Source organism: Penicillium paradoxum, assembly GCF_028828445.1.
Source record: "Penicillium paradoxum strain IBT 22861 chromosome Unknown utg000003l_segment0_segment0, whole genome shotgun sequence".
Lineage (NCBI taxonomy): Eukaryota > Fungi > Ascomycota > Eurotiomycetes > Eurotiales > Aspergillaceae > Penicillium > Penicillium paradoxum.
In genome coordinates this window covers 2,909,329-2,928,270 of record NW_026643181.1, presented here as the reverse complement: position 1 = coordinate 2,928,270, position 18,942 = coordinate 2,909,329, and the positions used below count along the sequence as shown (strand labels likewise).

The window sequence follows — 18,942 nt, the reverse complement described above, 5'->3', positions numbered from 1 at the left end:
CACCATGATAGTCGCCAGAAGTAATGATGAAATGATAATGATTTTCTTCAAAACCTGTTAATGACGGACCCTGTCAGGGGAGTCTCAACGTTTTCAATTCGTGATGTATATATATATATTTACAACCTGACGATCATGAATATCAATTCCTTTTCAATTTAGAACCAAGCGCACCATTACCCCTAAGAGATGGTAAACCGTTCGACTTAAAAACCCCACAATGTATAGATGCTAGCCCTACAATATCCAATTCCATTGAACCGGTGGCTCTCCTTGTGTTTGCCGAGGTCGTGGCCTTGATTCTGGCGGCGACCGGCGAACTGAGACAGTTACCCACCTCACCCAATCACCGAAACGGCGAAGGATTGATAGTCTCAATGCCAAGATATTAGGCAAGTAAGTAAATAAGATTAGGCAAAAGCATGAAATTAGCACATGGGAATCCAACTTGTGAATAATCCTATCATCGGGGCTCTCCGCCAACCCTCTGCCAGCCTATCACATGACCCATTCAATGTAGAAAGTGGATATCCACACGATAGGGCTGTACGCTCTCTCTCTCTCGCAGCAAATTTTGTCCCTGGAGCTCCGTAGAGCAGAGTGCTTTGTTTTCTAAAAACCCTTCCACGTCTGCTTGGCCGAGACGGTCTTGGCAGGTGTTATCTCCGGCCTCTGCTTAAGCTTTCGATGTGAACCCCTCTTCTGGGTTTGCAATTTGAGTCTTAGGTAGCCTGTCGCTCTATCATTACCTTTTCCTAAATATTAAATGTTCCGTTACAGACACTCGGGCTAAACACTGCTCAAGCAGCGAATTCCACAATGTCGGCGTTTAATGAGCCTGCCGACATGGCAGACCCGCGCGGTTTGGACGACCACAAATGGAGTCTACAGCCACTGCTTCGCAAAGCTGAGCGCTCGCATAGCAAGATACCTGGCATCAGAAAGATTCCTCTGCGTGCTCTTGGGATAATCGCACTTATTACCTTTTTGAATATTCTAGTTTGGGTTGCGGCAGCCATTGTACTCGTATGTTCTGCGATGAGGCCCTAGTTGTGATATTGAACTTCCGTTAGCTAACGGCTCTGTAGAGTTATCACCCGTGAGTCTTCAATGCTTTACTAGCATTCGGTAACTCAAAGGAAATTCTAGATACTAATTCCATGTATAGCTCGTTGGTTTCGACAGCTGCCCTAGCCTATTCCCTCGGGTTGAGACATGCGTTTGATGCCGACCATATCTCTGTGTGTCAAACCCGATTAGTTTGAAGAGGACTCAGTAGCTAACAATACGGTCTATAGGCTATCGACTTAATGACTAGAAGACTCCTGGCCACTGGACAAAAGCCCGTTACCGTGGGCACATTCTTTTCACTTGGTCATTCAACGTGAGCATAACCACTCTGTCTTCACGCAGGATCAAATCTAATTCCCATCCAATCCAGTATTGTAATCATCACATCTATTGTTGTTGCAGCTACTGCGGCCGCTGTCTCCTCGCGCTTTGACAGTTTCAGCACGGTTGGTGGGATCATTGGCACCTCTGTGAGCGCTGCATTCCTCATCCTGCTGGGTTTGATGAATGCATATATTCTATACAAACTCGTCAAACAGATGCAAAAGGTCTTCAGCCTCCCTGAGGGCCGTGAAGATGAAGCATGGAAGATTGAGGGAGGAGGAATCCTGTTCTCAATCCTGAAGAAGATGTTCAAATTGATTGATCGGTATGTGTGATATGCAAGCCGTCCATGCCTCATGTGTCCCACGATAATTTCTAATTTATCCATAGTCCATGGAAGATGTATCCCCTTGGGATCCTTTTTGGTCTTGGGTTCGACACCTCCTCTGAGATCGCTCTGCTTGGGATCTCATCAATCGAGGCAGCCAAGGGAACCTCTTTCTGGGTGATTCTCATTCTCCCGGCTCTGTTCACCGGTTAGTACCCTCGCATCCAACCCGATGGATCCCAAAGTCCTGGATTTGTCTAACACGTGTCAGCCGGAATGTGTCTCCTGGACACAATCGATGGAGCCCTGATGTTCGCTCTATACATCCAACCAGCGGCGAATTTCCTCCCGAAGAAGCCAGCCAGCACCGCCTCAGACAGTGCATCAACAGTCAGCGATCCAGATGAGCTCCCACAATCGCACAATAACCACCGTGATCCCGTCGCATTCCTATATTACTCCATCGTACTGACCACACTCACCGTCATCGTGGCGATCGTCATTGGCGTGATCCAGCTGCTCAGTCTCATCTTGAATGTTACCGATGCCAAAGGCAAATTCTGGGACGGCGTCCAAGTTGCCGGTGACTACTATGATGCTATTGGTGGTGGTATCTGCGGTTGCTTTATTGTATTTGGCGGGTTGAGTGTCTGGGTTTTACAAACCATGGCGCAGGTGGATGGATCAGCGACATGGCAAGAATGTTGTGAATGATGAAGAGCGGTATCGGGATGAAGATGACACCCCTGACGATGTTGCTGATAGTAATCCCTTCGTGGCTGAGACGACGGCTGGTACTCAGCACGGAGGCACTACTACAGTGGATGCTAAAGGAGCTTGGTCTCGGGTTGCTGTGAAGGAGACTGCCGAGCCGAGGATTGAAGAGCACATTTTATAATTTTGGGTGGTGCTAGCTAGTAGAAGCCGGGTTTTAGACTTGAAATGGAAGTGTTCTCAACATATCTCCCATGGCCCCCGTAGACCACGTATCCAAGTCAATGGGTAAGATAGGTACTGTTGGTGTCTGAAGATCAACGAAGGTGCCTGAGGCTCAGGGAGATTGCCCTATGGAGGTCCCATCTGGGAAAGAGCGTTCCACCTCAGTATCGCGTCCAATCTGCTTCAGTCAACCTTCCCTTTTGGGAAGGCACCTCTTGTCGCCCACCCAAGTCCCCAATCGCCTTCAGCCCTCCCCCGGGTATAAATACTGGTCTTCCCCCCAGTCTTTCTCTTTTCCTCTTTTCTTCTCCTCCAACTTTTGTTTTCTTCGGGGTCTCCCCTCCCCCCGCTGACTACCATCCACCTTCCGCCTTCTACCTTCCACCTCAGGCACCGATGACCTCAGGCAGCTATGGTCACACACCATGTCAATCATATAGGACCACACCTTTTACCCTTCATCCATCTTTGACAGTAGGCATGCTGACTTAGTTTCAGGTAGATGGTGGGACCCCCACAGGGGCAACAACATTCACAGTGATGATCTTCTATCATATCCTTGTTCACCTATACGTCTACTTGTTTGTTCTTTTATCAACCTATCAATCCTTTCATCCATCAATGTTTGATGTCATCTGCATATATCCATTTATTCTTTTTTATCCATTAAGATCATTATCCAGTGCATCCTCCACCCACCATAACTCCTATCTACTGTGCCCATGTTCACTGTGCCCACCATCCAATATGTTAACCCTCTACCACGGGCCTTCCATCACTGGCCCTTGATTGGTTTGATCTTTCATCACATCCCTCTTTCCTCCAAAGAAGGATACGTATACTTACTTATTCCTAGGTTTGGTGGTGGGATCATACACAGTGTTGATTGACAGCAACAACCATCTACAGTGCCAACAACTGTTCTGTGATTGACCACATAGTCCATGCCTTTTTCTTGATGTTTGTCTGCTTGAAGTTGTCAACATCCATGTTTTTATCCTTCCTGGGTTTGACCAGCAACCAACTCACATATACCTATCATCATCCACTGTCCACTACTCACTGTCCACTGTCCACTGTGCCCACCATCCAACATTTCAAACCGTCTCCTATGGGTCCTAAATCATTGGCCCTTGATCTTCTTGATATAGACGATAACTCCCCTTTCCCCCCAACAACCTTGGAAGGATGTGTCGCTTACTTATTGTTAGATATGATGGTGGGAACATCCACAGGAACAATCACAATACGGTCACAGCAATCCTTTTTCGGGCCCTGTCCGTCTATTTTGGGTCTTCACATCTTGAACATCCACAGTTGCAACCCTCCTAGTGCTGCCAGTCAGCCCCGGACTTTTATCTCTGGGACTTCCACAGCTATAGCCGTCCGTTCTAGCCTTACCTATGGGTTCTGGGCTTTCATCTGGAACATCCATAGTCATGACTATGTATTCTGGCCTTGCCTTTTCGCTCTGAGCCTTCGCATCTCGAACCCACATTTACAACTTGCCACTATGAGCCTTGCCCATCTTCAACAACCTTCGACTATGACCACCCCGTACCGTACACCGTTCCCTGTGCCCACCATCTGCCGTGACAACCTTTTACCCTACAATGAACACACAATCTGATTACATCAATGGGTCATTCCTGTCATGTAATCATGACAGTCACAACTTATGGTCTCTCTGCCTTGACCATGCGCCATGCACCACAAACTACTCACCAACCTCAAGCCAATCATCGCGCACAAACCAATCATCAACCTCAAGTCAATCACCAACCTCAAGTCCATCACCAACCTCAAGTCCATCACCAACCTCAAGTCCATCACCAACCTCAAGTCCATCACCAACCTCAAGTCCATCACCAACCTCAAGTCCATCACCAACCTCAAGTCAATCATCACCCACAAACCAATCATCAGCCTCAAGTCAATCATCAAACTCAAGTCCATCATCAATCTCAAGTCAATCATCGCCCACAAACCAGTCATCGCCCTCAAGTCAATCACCAACCTCAAGTCAATCATCACCCACAAACCAATCATCAGCCTCAAGTCAATCATCAAACTCAAGTCCATCATCAATCTCAAGTCAATCATCGCCCACAAACCAGTCATCGCCCTCAAGTCAATCACCAACCTCAAGTCAATCATCACCCACAAACCAATCATCAGCCTCAAGTCAATCATCACCCACAAACCAATCATCAGCCTCAAGTCAATCACCAACCTCAAGTCAATCATCACCCACAAACCAATCATCAGCCTCAAGTCAATCATCAAACTCAAGTCCATCATCAATCTCAAGTCAATCATCGCCCACAAACCAGTCATCGCCCTCAAGTCAATCACCAACCTCAAGTCAATCATCACCCACAAACCAACCATCACCCACAAGTCAATCATCAACCTCAAGCCAATCATCACAGCAGGTTCCTTGGTCTTCATCGTCCCCCATCTACCAAGCCAGTCACTACAAATCAACCATCACAGCAAGCCAGCCATCATGCTATGGCTCTTTCAAGCTTGTTCAGGACCATGCAGCCACAACGGTCATTACCATTACCATTACCATCCATCGTCTGATGTGAAAACCACGAACCAAAATCTTCGTTTTCCACCCTACACCGTGCAACCATGCAAATATAACAATCATCCGCTGAGTCCGATCCAGCTTCCATTATGAGAGCTATGACAAGCAGAATCCAACCACGTTGGTCTTTCTTTCTTGACCATGCATCATGCACCATCTACTATGCCAGCCATCTCCCTTGGGGCTTCCCTCTATACTGGCAGATCTTATTTGGGAAATCCCTGTCACTGCTCACAGTCTTCCTCTCAGTTCTGACATCTGGGCCATAAGTCTCAAAGGCTTTGTTGTTCTACTTCATCAAACAGCTTCCTATCAACATCACACCTGGTACCATGAACCATCAAAGCCGATTTGCCATTTTTCCAAGACGCCTGATTCCTCTTTTCTTGGCCAAAATTGCAATGGCAGCAGCACCGCAGTCTTTCTATCACACACCATAGCCCGACAATTCTTGTTCCAATTCAGAGTCTCAATAGACTCGATATAGAATTAGCTCTCCAGCTATGAAGATGAACATTAGGACCAAACCATTCATTTCGACTACTGTAGCTTCTACCAGGATCAGAGCACACGTATCGGGGGTCAAAAATTCCCAGATGATCTCACACAAATGGAGCCACGACATCTAAGTACGTTTCCATAGTTTGCGGCGGTTCTGTGGATTTGAAGTTATTGTGAAGGAAAAAAAAGTCAAATCCACCTGCTTGTCTCATAGTTCAATAACGACTTGACTCTCGCGGTTGACTTCATAGATAGCAAATCAAAACAATTGGTTACGGTCATACACTAGTTGCTCTTTTTTGAATAACTGATTGGGGCCTTGTCTACATCTTTAATCTAAGATGAGATAATGACAGTCTTGTCTTACATTTGAGTATGTACACAGTGAGGGATATCTCCTGGTCAACTTCACGGATTTTACTCCGTACACATTGATGCCTTAAGGCACCAATGATATGACGTCAACTTCATCCCCGTGGTCTCCCAATCCCATCCTATCACCATTCTAAGCAAATCCATATGAGCGCCATGAGCCTACTTCTGTTTCAATGAATTGTATCAGTGGAACTTTTCTCACTTGCTCACCATGAAATCAATGTCTGTGTGGGAGCATTAACAACAGCAAAAGAATGAGCTTACCCGGCTGTTCCTCGCACATATGATGATTTCACATCATAGGTCTATCAAATCTTGGTTCCACTGGTTTCAATAAGAAGTCATGATTGTAGAGCCAAGCTCCTCCTCAAAGGGCAAGACGGGTCATGCCTCCATATTCTCATCCCAGTCACCTATCTTTATTCTGCCAACTCACCTCTCTCTGGAGGCGTTGGACGAGATAGAAGGCCGGCTGGTTCAATATGGTGGAAATTTGACCTATGACATTGCCGAAGCCGCCCTGGTACTGGGGAAAGTGACGCGTGCAAAACGCGCAGCCTTGGAATTGCGCTCGCGTGGTGTCTGGACAGAGGAGCTTGCTCCAAAGGCAGCTTCAAAAACAATTGCTGGTGGCACAGAGCCCCCCTTGAAACGCAAACGTACAGAACACTACGATGGGACCAAGAGTGCTCCGATTGAGATCATCGATCTTAGTACCGGGTCGGAGAACGAGGATGGAGTTATGGCCCCGGTCCAAACGCCAGAGCCATGTGGAAACTTAGTCACAGTCCTGAAGCACGAGTGGCTAGAGGCTTCTATCAAATCTGGTGAATGTGTGCCAAAAGGTCCCTACATCATCTACCGTGGGCGAAAGATTCCCACTCCCGCCACAGCAAAGCAAAAGCAACTTGAAATAAAGTCAAACCAAATCATCCAGCGTGCAAAGCAGGATGCTAGTTCACCGGCACCATCAACCCAACCATCAGATCACTTCCAAGCAAGACGCTCAAAAGAACCTCCCGGCGGAGCTCCCAGGCGACCGCGACCAACCTTATACCGACAAACGACTTCCGAGCAAGAAGAAAACAGCCCACGCCCGCAACCAGACTGGGTTCGCGATCAAGTCGTATTATCATGTCTTCGCTCAACGCCTCTTCACCCTCCAAATGAAGAATTCATCTCGCAGCTTGTCAAGATTAGACACATCCGGGAACTCACTCTCGACGAGATCGGCGTGCGGGCGTACAGTACCTCTATCGCAGCGGTAGCAGCGTACCCGCACCTTATCCGGCGGCCGAGCGAGGTCCTCGCTTTACCCGGGTGCGATGTTAAGATCGCAGACCTATTCGCACAATTCCAGCAGAAGGGTGGTTGCGAGCACACTGATGATGATGGAAACGTTGCCGCCGCCGATGCACTGGAGACAGACCCTGTTCTCCGCGTTCTGGACTCCTTCTATCAGATCTGGGGCGTCGGCGCGAAGACAGCGCGAGAGTTCTACCATCGCGGCTGGCGCGAGCTAGATGACGTTGTTGAACATGGGTGGAGCACGCTATCACGGGTCCAGCAGATCGGAGTGAAGTTCTACGAAGAGTTCCAGGAAGGGATTCCTCGTGCAGAGAGCGAAGCCATTGCGAATATAATCCGGGACCATGCTAGTCGCATACGATCGGGCGGCATTGATTGTGTTCTTGTTGGCGGATACCGACGGGGCAAAGAGCTCAGTGGAGATGTTGATATTATCTTGACTCATCGTGACGATGCCGTGACTCGGAATCTTGTCGTAGATATTGTTGCGAGTCTTGAGGCTGAGCGGTATATTACTCATACGCTTTCGTTGCATTTGACGTCTTCGAATCGGGAGCAGCAGACGTTACCCTTCCGGGGGGATGATACGAGGAGGTTTGATACTTTAGATAAGGCGTTGGTTGTCTGGCAAGATCCGCATTTTGAATCTACGAATGCGGGTGCTGAAGGGAGTCGGAAGAAGAATCCGAACATTCATCGTCGTGTTGATATTATCATATCGCCCTGGCGTACGGTTGGCTGTGCAGTTCTCGGCTGGTCTGGGGACACGACTTTTCAGCGAGATCTACGACGACACGCGAAGAAAGCACACTTGTGGAAGTTTGATTCCAGTGGGGTGCGAGATCAAAGTACTGGGAACCAGCTTGACTTGGAACATGGTGGAGAGACCTGGGAGGAGAGGGAGAGGCTTGTGATGGAGGGACTGGGGGTTGGCTGGAGGCCACCGGAGGAAAGGTGTTCGAGATAGAAGCTAGATATAGCGAAGTTGTCACTTTCCAATAGGAGGGTACATAAATTGCCCTAAAGAAGAAATATATGTATCAGTTGGGATATTAAGGCCTTTACATCGTACAGTTCATGTCATGGAATCAATATTATACACATTATGCTTAAAAGCAACTACAGAATAATTTCACTACACTTTTCATGTGTTCTCTACGAAAAGGGCCGCTCTACCTATATTGCACTCATGGCGAACCAACCAAAGAGGAAAGGATACTGATTCATGTCATATCCAAGTTTCTCAACCTCGAATGTCTCGGCTACAGCCACATCATGCTAACAGAAAAAAAAAATATATCACAGCTTCCCCACACCAATCGCATGGCTAGAAGGACAATTCAGAGGAAAGGAAAAGGGCATAAGGTACACAAAAGATACAAATCTACCAATCGCTTGGCATACATGCACAGAAGCGAATAGAAGGAGCGCAAAACAAACCGCCACTATAAATGCACAATGCATAAACAGCCCACAGCGAATCAATCATCACGCCATAGGCCGAGAGCTAGCCATTTCACCATACCGCCCACGACTCCGGGTAGTGTCGTAAGCATTGAGAACACGCATCTGACCACCATCGTCGGCCTGAGAGAAGGCGTAGCCACGCTGCTTGCGCATGCGCTGAACCTGGCGGACCTTCCGGATGGCCTTTTGGAACTGCTCCATACGTGGTCGATAATCCTGAACATTGTATTTCTGAATTTCCTGGACGTGGTGGTAATGCTGGGGGTAGTACATGCGCTTGGCGTACTTCCAAGCATAATCACGTAGAAGGCATATGCAGGGTAGGACCAGGGCCATCAGGTAGAATATGGGGGACTTGAAGAGCTCGGGAATAGTGCCGTAGTATTCCTTTGAGAATCCCAAGGCGGGCGCGGCGTAACCGTACGCCGGAAGGAAGATCAACCATAGGGCCATTGATCCTGGGATGGCGATGAAGGTATACTTGGTCCAAATGTTGGTGATCAGAGCGGCTTTGCCGAGGACAGTGGCTAGCACGGCGGTGTACAGAGATTCGCCCCAGACCCAGTGTCCAGCGACTTGACCATCAGCCATTGGAAGATCCCAGTAGTAGATCAGCTCGGAAACAATGTAAAGAAGGAGAGAATGGAAAAATCCGTTCAGAATCCAGGCCCAGAAGCTGTGTTTCTTGAAAAAGACACCTTTCTGGCCCAGCTGGTACAGCTGAGGGTAGCGATCCAACAGCCGGGCAGAAATGAACTGGTCAAAGATTCCCATAGCGAATGGAGGTAAGACGGTGAAGAGCACGTTGTAGAAGGAGAGCGTCCAAGATTCGTAAATAACCTGTCCAGAGAAAGCGTTTTGGAAAGAATACTATGACAAGTCAGATATCACTGCTAATGCTCCAACGAGGTTAAACTTACCCAAAATTGAGTCATGTAAAGCGTAATATTCTTGTAGAATGAGTAAAGAATCACTCGACTGATGCGGGAATAACTCCATGCTCCGTGAACCAGAAGCAATTTTCGAAGGAACCGGAACTGGCCAATTGCAACATCAGCAGATCGTGCGGCTTGAAGACCTTCGACACCGCTGATACCAACTCCGACGTGGGCGGCTTGGATCATGGATACATCGTTAGCACCGTCGCCGATTGCCAGAAGGAGGGCCTTCTTATGACGCTTGACAAGCTTGACGACCAAGGCCTTTTGAAGGGGGAAACACGACTAATGAACACGTTAGGAAACAAATAGAAAAGAAAAGTCCTTGATACCCGAGAACACTTACCAGCAGACAACAGCTTTGCAGATAACCGCAAGATCCAAAAACAGCTTCTCCATATCTTTCTCCAAAGCGAAGGTCAATGAGCGTCCATCAATGACCAAAGCTAACGGTTCAGTATCTCCGGAGGCCATCTGACTCATTACAGCATCCATCTTCTTTTGTAAACTGTCACGGGTGGCAGGTGCCGACTCCTCGTTGATGATGAGAAGCGTCATATCCTCCGAGATGAGCTTGCAGGACATGCCAATGTTGATGGCAGTCTCCTGTCGGTCACCGGTCAGAACCCAAATCTTGATGCCTGCAGTTTGGAGGGTATGGATAGTGTCCGGTACACCATCCTGCAAGCGATCCTCAATAGCCGTGGCGCCAAGTAGATAGAAGTCCTTCTCAATCAATTCAGCTGCTTTGTCCAATTCATCCGCACGGTTGCCTCCAACAGTGGTCGCAGCCTTGTCGAAGATCTGATACCATTGCTGGAACTCATTTTCTGGGATTTCTCGCATAGCTAGACACAACGTCCGCAGACCATCTGAAGCATACTCCTCCAGGTGCTGGAGAGTCGCTTCTACGGTAGGGTTGTCGGGGTGCAGACGCTCAAGAATGACCGTGTCAGCACCCTTGCAGTAGATACGGATCTTTCCATCGGGACACCGGAAGATAGTAGACATTCGTTTTCTAGTGGAGTTGAACTCGCACACTGCCAGCAGTTCGTATTCAAGCTCCTGTCCCCCAGTCTCAAACAACACTGATCTTGGTCTTCGGTTGGTGAATCGGAAACCCAGCGATGCCGCTCCGTCTACCAAGGCACCCTCGTCAGGAGATGCTGCTTGGTACTTGATCACATTTGGATCGCTGCTATTTCGCTCGGGAATGACCGTGTGGCATGTGGCAAGGAGAGTAAGCAGCTCGCGAATGGCATTCTGGCTCGGATGCGATTGAAGGTTCTCTCTGAGTTTATTGAAATCATGAATACCAACCTCGCCGCCATCCTCCATAGTAGCACGTCGATCTTCAGGAACATCATCACCATATTGGATACCGGCAACGCTTATTTGCTTGAACTCCATCATGTTGCAGGTAAGCGTACCGGTTTTGTCGGAGAAAATGTACTCGATCTGCCCAAGCTCCTCTACAAGAGAGGATGTGCGGCATGTAGCTGGAGTATCGGTCTTATCGTAGTAAATGTCGAGATCGGAGTTGATGAGGAAGGCCTGGAAGTATTTGACGATTTCAATGGTGACGAAGAGAGAGATCGGAACCAGGTTCGAATACAACACCCAATAAGTGAAGATGTCCATGAAAAACTGTTTGACTGTATTGACGTCGCCATAGTCAAGGTATGCAAGTTGGTCACCTCTAGTTTTCCGAATAGCAAGGTCGCCCACGGAACTGATGACACTCAGAACAATGAGAATGCTGACAAGCATCAAGATCTGGATGTTGACTGTTCGCTCAACAGCTGTCCTCTTAATCGGGGTCGCTGTCGCATTTCGCATCAGTTTCGTCTCGTGGCCACTGAAAACCACAATGCCATGGATCCAAGGAGTGTTGCGCAGAGTTGCACCACGAAGCAACAATTGATCCGGAGCCAAGGGCAACTCTTTCTCGCCACCTCCAGCGTTCATGGTCAAGGTGGCCTCGTAAGTATACAGGCTGCTGTTTGGCTGTTCTGAGCGTACCCGTCCACTCAGACGACTCAGATCACTGGGGCTGACCAAATGCGCAGTCTCGGGGATAGCTTGCTTGATTTTGAGATTGGTCTCGCCATCCAAGTTTGCCGTCTCAATGTAACATAGACCCTCGGGCTCCGATGATGCAAGTAGGACCAAGTCGGCCGGAAAAGGCTGCTCAGACTCAACCCGAACGATATCACCAACCACAACATCCACCCATTTTGTGTCATGGAAGGAGGATCCCTTGAGTACTTGGGTTTTTGAGAAGTTGAGTCCTCTATCTGACATTCTGCGTTTGTAATCCTCCACTAATTCTTTAATTGCCGACACCGCCAACACGATGGCCAGCGGAACAATAGTTGTGAACCTGTTTGTCGGGGACACACCAGGAATTTGTTGCAGAACAGCGGTGAACAAAAAGAACAAATTGGCGTATTTGGAGAATTGTTCGAAGAGGAATTTAGGGACAAACGTGATGACGTTGTACTTGGCGGTCGATACGTGGTTGCTGACGAACCTATGGACGGCATTTGCGGGTGGATTATTGAACTGAATCATGCGCGGGCCCATTGTCGAGGGATCAGCCTTGCGTCGTCCAAAGATATTGAAATCAGATGCGTGCAACTTCTTCTTCTTTGGAGGTGGCGCTCGAGAAGAAGTACTATCAATCGTCCCTCTTCTTGCGCCTCCTCCTCCCTCTGTCAATGGAAGGTCCATTTCCGAATACTGCGACGATCCCATTCCAAACATATATTTCGCCCTGCCCATTAATCCGCCACCCAGCCCGAGCACGCTGTTGCGCTCGTTTGCTTTGCGGACATGGTGTGAACTAGCGATTCGGTCTTCGTCTGCGTCAAGATCATAATAACCCGAATGCCCATCATCAAAATCGTCCACGGAATAGCGCCGGTAGTTGTCCAATCCAGAGCTTTGGGAGAAGCTCCGATCTCGCCGGCCGCTGGAGTAGGGGTCGTTTAAATGGAGGCCTGGGTTAACAGGCGGATAAGCCGGTCCAGACGCAGCATCATGCTGCATCGCACCCTGTGGCGCGCGAGATCCAACAAAATTATCGTACGAGACAGACGGGCGTGGTTGCGTTTGGCTATACGGTTGTTCGGAATCGTCGATATTGTATTGTTGTAACAGGTGTTCGTCGTTCACTGGGGGGCCTTGGCCACTGTTGTACATAGGGCCGGGATCCAGTAGCAGGTCGTCATCGCGGCCAGCGGCTGAATGCGACCCGGGAGGCCTACCGCTGGCCATGATGGCGCGGGGAAGCTGACACCCTCACTGTTCTAGCGCAGTAGTGATGCCCCTGAGGCATTGATCGCAAAAGCAAGTCGACAGAAAGCGCTGTTCTCGTTCTGCCGGGAAAATTAATGTTGAGAAAGCAGGGATAGCGAGCGAATGAATAAATTCGACGGGGCTGGGGTTGGGAAATTGTGGGAGTAGAGTAAGACTTGAGGTGGCTTAGCGGATGGAGGCAGCAATTAAGCTATGTTGATTTGATGCGCGGGTAGGCGGTAAAGCGCCTCGCAGCAATCAAAGAGATCGACTATCGAAGATATGCGCTAATTGTTTCTTGACTAGAAGTAATGTACGGAGTATAAATTTACGGAGTGCAGGGACTTGATTTTCGTGCTTCAATCGAGGTGCAGTTCGATTTATTGGCTGCGTCTGGTCTACAACTGATGGAGCTAATAATAGGGGACTTCTTGGCAGCCGGAAATATACCTCGTATACCAGCGCCATATTGTACATAATGCAGCTGAAATAGATACGGGGTGAAAGACAGGTTTATGCTGATAGGAGAAACAGAAAGAACCTCTTCGTTCCATTAGACCTATCTTGCACTCAATGCCTACGCTAAGAAGGAAAAACGAGAAGGAGGTCCATTCATCTCCTAGCACCCGTTAAAGGCACATCCGAGTCACGTGGCGGCCACCGACCTAACATGCTATGTATGTAGCTGATGGGCATCCCTTGTGTCATTGATAAAAACGCCATGCAAAACTCCAATCCGCCCGATCATCAAAGTAATGGTATTACATGCTGTTCACTCGAGCTGAACCAACCGGTCATTTTCGGCCCGAGACTCATCAGCCATGCCAATCTTCGCCCGCTTAGCCAAGTCGGCTTGAAGGACCTTGTCAATGGCAGCATTAATCTCCTTAACCTTCTCCCATGCCACGTTGGTCTTGTTCACTATGACCATAGCATCGGCCGGTGCACCTCCGAACTTTGAAAGGTAGCAGACATCACCGGCGCTATTGATACCGATGACCAGATCTGCCTCCGCAGCCTGTTCCTCCTTGAGGGTGGCATCAACAATGACATGCTTGCTGTCGTTGAAAGTGTGGAATGTAACTGAAAGAGGTTTGTGGGTGATGTTGAGGGCAACAGGAACACGCTGCTCTACCCCGTAGACGATGACACGCCCATCCCGCACCACAGCATCCGGCCGGCGGAAGTGTTGCAGTCCAGCCATGATTGCAATACAGGCTGCATCAGTAATGTTTCCATCGAAGTCGATAACGTGAACATCGGCCCGAATCGCCCAGCAGCTAACTCCCTTCAGAATACACAGCGATTCAGTGTCAAGGGCGTTTGAATGGCGGATGATACGGTCAAGAGTGTTGGTGGCGTAGGCTTCCAGGTCATTGGATCTGCAGAGGTAATCATGAGACAAGTTCAGTCTATATTAAAGATGCGGTGCGGGCCATACCGTCCATTCTCCCAAGCAGGTGAACCCATTGCAGTCAGCTCCATGTTAATGTTGAAGAGACCGTCGAAGGGTCGATCTTCGTGCGGCTTAGTGACTTCAGCGGAGATGCGAACGATAATGCTAGAAATTCAATCAATAAATGTTCATGTGAGGCAAACTAACGAAAAATCTGGAGCTCACCTCGTCTTCCCAAGCTGCAGCTTGACATGTCCGTATTCTTCACCAAAGGAAATATTCAGAGGACGATATTGGTCAGGCTGGCGACCATCGAGACGAACATCCTCACGGAGCGCCTCGAGAATGAAGTCGCGCTCCGCAATTGAGAGTGGCGCTTCTTTCGACATCTTTGGTGGAAGTCGAGCAGCCCCGGCGCGGGGATCAAAGTTGCTTGCTTTTTGGGACCATTTTGCCCGTGCAGGCCGCATTGTCGTGGACCGGATGAATGTAATTCCGAGTGCTTCGCCAATAGCAAGCGAGGTTGGTGAGGGCGGTGGGTGTAGCATGAGGAGAAGTTTGGCGCCTGAGGCGACTACGCAATCCAAAGCTGGAAACCATCGACGTCCCAGAACTTCTCAACCAACTCAGTGACTTCACTACAAAATGACTACAGGTAGGCTTTTAGAAATTGATATTCCATTTTTGAAGAGCAATAGCTAATATTCTCTAGCCCACCGACCTACGTTTGATCCGGTACGACCACTTTTCTCAACGCGACTCTTCATGATCACTGACTGATTTCCAACAGGCGCAAGGAAAAGAAGCCCTTCGTGGCCCAGCCTATCACCAGCGACTTCTACCAGCACACAAACATCTGAAAGTTCGGTATGTACAACCATGATTGGCGAAACCCCAAGGATCGCTAACCTTCTGTCAGCCAACCTGGACAAGGCGGCGACGCCGATGCCGACCCATCGCCCCGTGATCTTCGCGCAGAGCTTCTCCGAGCTGAGGCAGCACACTTTGCTAAGAAGAATGGCGTTCCAGTCGATCAGCCAGCCATTGCTGAATCAGTCCCCAAGAGACAGCTCGAAGCTGCGCCCCAAGATGAAGCCGGCGGCGAGGCCCAGGAAGAAGACCCAGAAGCCAAACGCCGACGCATATTGGAGGAGACGCGTGACATAGATGCAGATTCGGAGGAATCAGAAGAAGACAGTAGCGATGAGGATAGGTGGGTTGAGCCCAGGATCTCCCAGGAGCCTTGCGGTGAACGTACTAACAAGCGGCAGTGATGACGAAGACGAAGCAGCCGAACTAATGCGAGAGCTCGAAAAGATCAAAAAAGAACGGTTGGAGCAAAAGGAGAAAGAGGTATATTGCTTTCTCACAGCCTTGGATTCAATCATGGCGACTAATGCGAAACAGGAACGCGAACGAGCAGCGGAGGAAGAAGAGCAGCGAGAGGTTGAAATCGCACGCGGTAACCCTCTGCTCAACTCCCAGGATTTCAACATGAAACGACGATGGGACGATGATGTTGTATTCAAGAACCAGGCTCGTGGAACGGAGAACAGAGATGGCAAAGAATTCGTCAACGTACGCTTACCTTCCTTAGGCCTGTTTTATAAAGCTAACCTCGTGTGTTTCAGGATCTTCTTCGTTCTGATTTCCACAAGCGCTTCATGGTATGTCCCTATATTCGCTACTTTTTTCATCCATTCACTGACCCAAATTCGAAGGGTAAATACGTTCGCTAGAACATCACGAAAATGTTCAGTCGTTCAAAAAGATAATTTAATTTAGCGAATGTATTCTACGTTTTCTCATGCCCGATGTTCCTTGGAAGAGAATTGTTAGGTGCCTCTTGAATGATCGTATTCCCTGCCGCAAAATATAGAACTGTAGGTTCCCTCGGTATCTAGTATCTTTCATTGTTCTTTCGACAGCTTTCCTATTTCACATGCTGAAAGTTGTTTGTGAAGGTTGGAAATGTAGGACAAGATAGTATCTAAAAAGAGAAATCTAAAACGACTATTACTCTCCCACGTAGGGAGTATATTGCATCGACCTAAAGAGTAACGGGGCCAACAATTGCTATGTCGCAGAGGGAGCATTGTTTACTATGGGGTCACTTCGGAGTCCGTGCTCAATTAATAATCAGAAGCAAAGTGAGCCTTAGGTTCTCAAGTGTGACCTTTGGGCAGGCGGTAAGTCAGGACAGAACGTCCACCAATCATGTCATGTAGACATATTTCCTGCATGGTCGGCTTCGCTTCCCGTAAACCTTCCAACCTCACCGCCCCCACCCTTATCGGAGCTAATCAAGATGGATGCATCCCGCTCGGTCTCCTCTTCTTCAGCCTCATCTTCCAATTATTCTGCTGGAGAGACAACCCCAAAAATGGAGTCGCGTCCAACTGCTAAGGCGCTGCTGAGTGAGTTTTTGACTGTCCCTTTGAGGCTTCAGCTGTTACAGCTAGTGTTCCAACACATAGTGCATTGACGCTAACAATCCAGCAGATCGCCTCGACGGCAACATCTCGCAGCTGTTGCAGCGATTTGAAAATATCGTGGCCATTGCGACTGTAAGTCATCCTCACCCGTTCCTCTGTCATATAGCCAATTCTAATGTCTCAATACAGGCCGACAATTCCAGCCACACGTCCACTGCTGTTGAGAGCTACCAGATCGACGTGGAGTCTACTGCTCTGGTGAGTTTAGACGCACTGCCCAAAAGCCTTATTCGGCCACCCTTGGCTTTCCGGACTACCTTGAGAATTCAATGATGCCTTCAAATTCATTTCAATTGATTCCAATAAACTAACATCCTGCTACGTTAGATCCGTGCCGCGGAGGATCTCCTCGCCATGACGCGCCTGATGAAAGAGCTCTGGCTCTTCGGAAAACTCGACACGATCGGCGAAGACGAGCGTGATGTCCAGCGCCGGGAAAAACTGGAGGAAGATGTGCAGGTGGTCCAGAAGGCTATCGACGAAGGCCTGTTGATGCCATCCTTGGAGGGCCAGGGATCTTCTGAAAACTAAGGATCTCTCCTTCGAGAAGTCCTGTGTGTTATCCTTTGATGCAATTCGGCGTTTGATACCCACATAGTCCATCGAGACTGGCGTTCGATTGGTGTTATGGCGAGCTCAGTTCACCTAGGGTGTTACCTGATTAGCTGAATTCAATCGTTATTTTATTTTCAATTCGCTACTAAGTTCAAACTGAATTAGAAATTCACTAGTATCTGGGTCTATGGTGCTCATTTAGACTGACTGCAGAATAAATACACGCATCTAAAAGCCAAAGCTAGACCGGGTTGCATGGTGCGGGGCGATAACCCAATCTCCGATAACAATTTCTCCCCTCGCGACGCGAAGCTCCGTTCAACGCCCCTCTCTCTGACTCAAAGACCACAAACAACCTCCCTCCGCATTGAACTCCCCATCCCCAAACCACACACAATCAAATCACAAATCAAAATGCCTCCTCATAATCCACACCCTCTCCCCTCCCTAACCCTAATCGTGGCGACGACCCCCATCCGCACCGCGTCGTCAACAACCAAGGACGAAACAACGCGCCTAGGCATCGGCCTGAAGGGTACACTCCCATGGCCACGCATCAAGACCGACATGTCATTTTTCGCACGCGTGACATCCCGCCCACCAACACCGGGGACGACGAATGCGATCATCATGGGCCGGAAGACATATGACTCGGTACCTGCTTCGCTACGTCCGCTCGCGAAGCGGATCAATGTTGTGATCTCGCGAGATACGACCGGGTCTGTTAGTGAGGGCGTGATTGCCGAGTTGGGGAAGCGGAGGGAGAAGATTGCGGCCAAGGCTGCTGAAGCACGTGCGCAAGAAGCTACGAGTGCGGAGAAGGAGGCTCTTGAGCCTCGACAGGAAGCTGTTCCGTCTCCGGCAGAGCCAATGACGGATGCAATTGTTACACCGAGTCTGGCGGCGGCATTGGAGCAGCTGGACTCGGTGTATGCGGCTGATGGGAGGCTAGGGAAGATTTATGTTATCGGTGGTGCGGAGATCTATAATGCTACGTTGAAGATGTCTGCTGCGGAGCTGCGGGGTCGACCTGTCAGGGTTGTTATGACGAATGTTGTCCGGAAGGGGACTGCTGATTCGTCTGCTTCGTTTGACTGTGATACTTTCTTCCCGTTGGATGGGCTTGATAAGGGGAATGGGTGGAGGGCTGCTAGCTCTGAGGAGGTTTCGGAGTGGGTTGGGGAGGAAGTTGATGGGGAGTGGAAGGTGGATGGGGATGTTGAGGTCCAGATGGTTGGGTATGAGAAGTTGATATAGCTCAGGGTATGGAGATTTTCCCTGTGAATAATCGGCAAATCAAATATGTCCAAAACCGTATATACAACAAAACTATACACAATGCCGATGTT

The 18,942-nt window shown here is 49.0% G+C and overlaps 8 protein-coding genes across 8 annotated transcripts; 6 read left to right on the top strand and 2 right to left on the bottom strand.

Annotated features, from left to right (window-relative positions):
• Positions 1–819: 819 nt before the first annotated feature.
• On the top strand, positions 820–2,621 carry N7457_002993 (HoxN/HupN/NixA family nickel/cobalt transporter; the record flags this gene model as incomplete). The annotated part of the gene is made up of 8 exons (XM_057174039.1): positions 820–1,026; positions 1,089–1,099; positions 1,169–1,241; positions 1,299–1,384; positions 1,442–1,720; positions 1,786–1,931; positions 1,995–2,353; positions 2,412–2,621. 8 exons carry the CDS (start codon positions 820–822, stop codon positions 2,619–2,621), a joined length of 1,371 nt encoding a protein of 456 aa, XP_057034190.1.
• Positions 2,622–4,367: 1,746 nt separating this feature from the next.
• On the top strand, positions 4,368–5,351 carry N7457_002992 (uncharacterized protein; the record flags this gene model as incomplete). The annotated part of the gene is made up of 1 exon (XM_057174038.1): positions 4,368–5,351. One exon carries the CDS (start codon positions 4,368–4,370, stop codon positions 5,349–5,351), a length of 984 nt encoding a protein of 327 aa, XP_057034189.1.
• Positions 5,352–6,477: 1,126 nt separating this feature from the next.
• On the top strand, positions 6,478–8,409 carry N7457_002991 (type-X family DNA polymerase; the record flags this gene model as incomplete). Its single annotated transcript, XM_057174037.1, has 1 exon — positions 6,478–8,409. The coding sequence occupies one exon, from the start codon at positions 6,478–6,480 to the stop codon at positions 8,407–8,409; it is 1,932 nt and encodes a 643-aa protein (XP_057034188.1).
• A 521-nt stretch (positions 8,410–8,930) lies between these two features.
• On the bottom strand, positions 8,931–13,126 carry N7457_002990 (aminophospholipid-translocating P4-type ATPase DRS2; the record flags this gene model as incomplete). Its single annotated transcript, XM_057174036.1, has 3 exons — positions 8,931–9,779; positions 9,830–10,132; positions 10,202–13,126. The coding sequence occupies 3 exons, from the start codon at positions 13,124–13,126 to the stop codon at positions 8,931–8,933; spliced, it is 4,077 nt and encodes a 1,358-aa protein (XP_057034187.1).
• A 793-nt stretch (positions 13,127–13,919) lies between these two features.
• N7457_002989 (exosome non-catalytic core subunit RRP45) lies at positions 13,920–15,091 on the bottom strand (the record flags this gene model as incomplete). The annotated part of the gene is made up of 3 exons (XM_057174035.1): positions 13,920–14,529; positions 14,589–14,708; positions 14,769–15,091. 3 exons carry the CDS (start codon positions 15,089–15,091, stop codon positions 13,920–13,922), a joined length of 1,053 nt encoding a protein of 350 aa, XP_057034186.1.
• A 97-nt stretch (positions 15,092–15,188) lies between these two features.
• Positions 15,189–16,282, top strand: N7457_002988 (spliceosome-associated CWC15 family protein; the record flags this gene model as incomplete). Its single annotated transcript, XM_057174034.1, has 8 exons — positions 15,189–15,198; positions 15,256–15,278; positions 15,334–15,410; positions 15,463–15,756; positions 15,782–15,896; positions 15,951–16,121; positions 16,175–16,210; positions 16,265–16,282. 8 exons carry the CDS (start codon positions 15,189–15,191, stop codon positions 16,280–16,282), a joined length of 744 nt encoding a protein of 247 aa, XP_057034185.1.
• A 644-nt stretch (positions 16,283–16,926) lies between these two features.
• Positions 16,927–17,569, top strand: N7457_002987 (RNA polymerase II mediator complex head subunit MED22; the record flags this gene model as incomplete). Its single annotated transcript, XM_057174033.1, has 4 exons — positions 16,927–16,960; positions 17,046–17,110; positions 17,168–17,236; positions 17,366–17,569. 4 exons carry the CDS (start codon positions 16,927–16,929, stop codon positions 17,567–17,569), a joined length of 372 nt encoding a protein of 123 aa, XP_057034184.1.
• A 438-nt stretch (positions 17,570–18,007) lies between these two features.
• N7457_002986 (dihydrofolate reductase) lies at positions 18,008–18,850 on the top strand (the record flags this gene model as incomplete). The annotated part of the gene is made up of 1 exon (XM_057174032.1): positions 18,008–18,850. One exon carries the CDS (start codon positions 18,008–18,010, stop codon positions 18,848–18,850), a length of 843 nt encoding a protein of 280 aa, XP_057034183.1.
• Between the last annotated feature and the right edge of the window lie 92 nt (positions 18,851–18,942).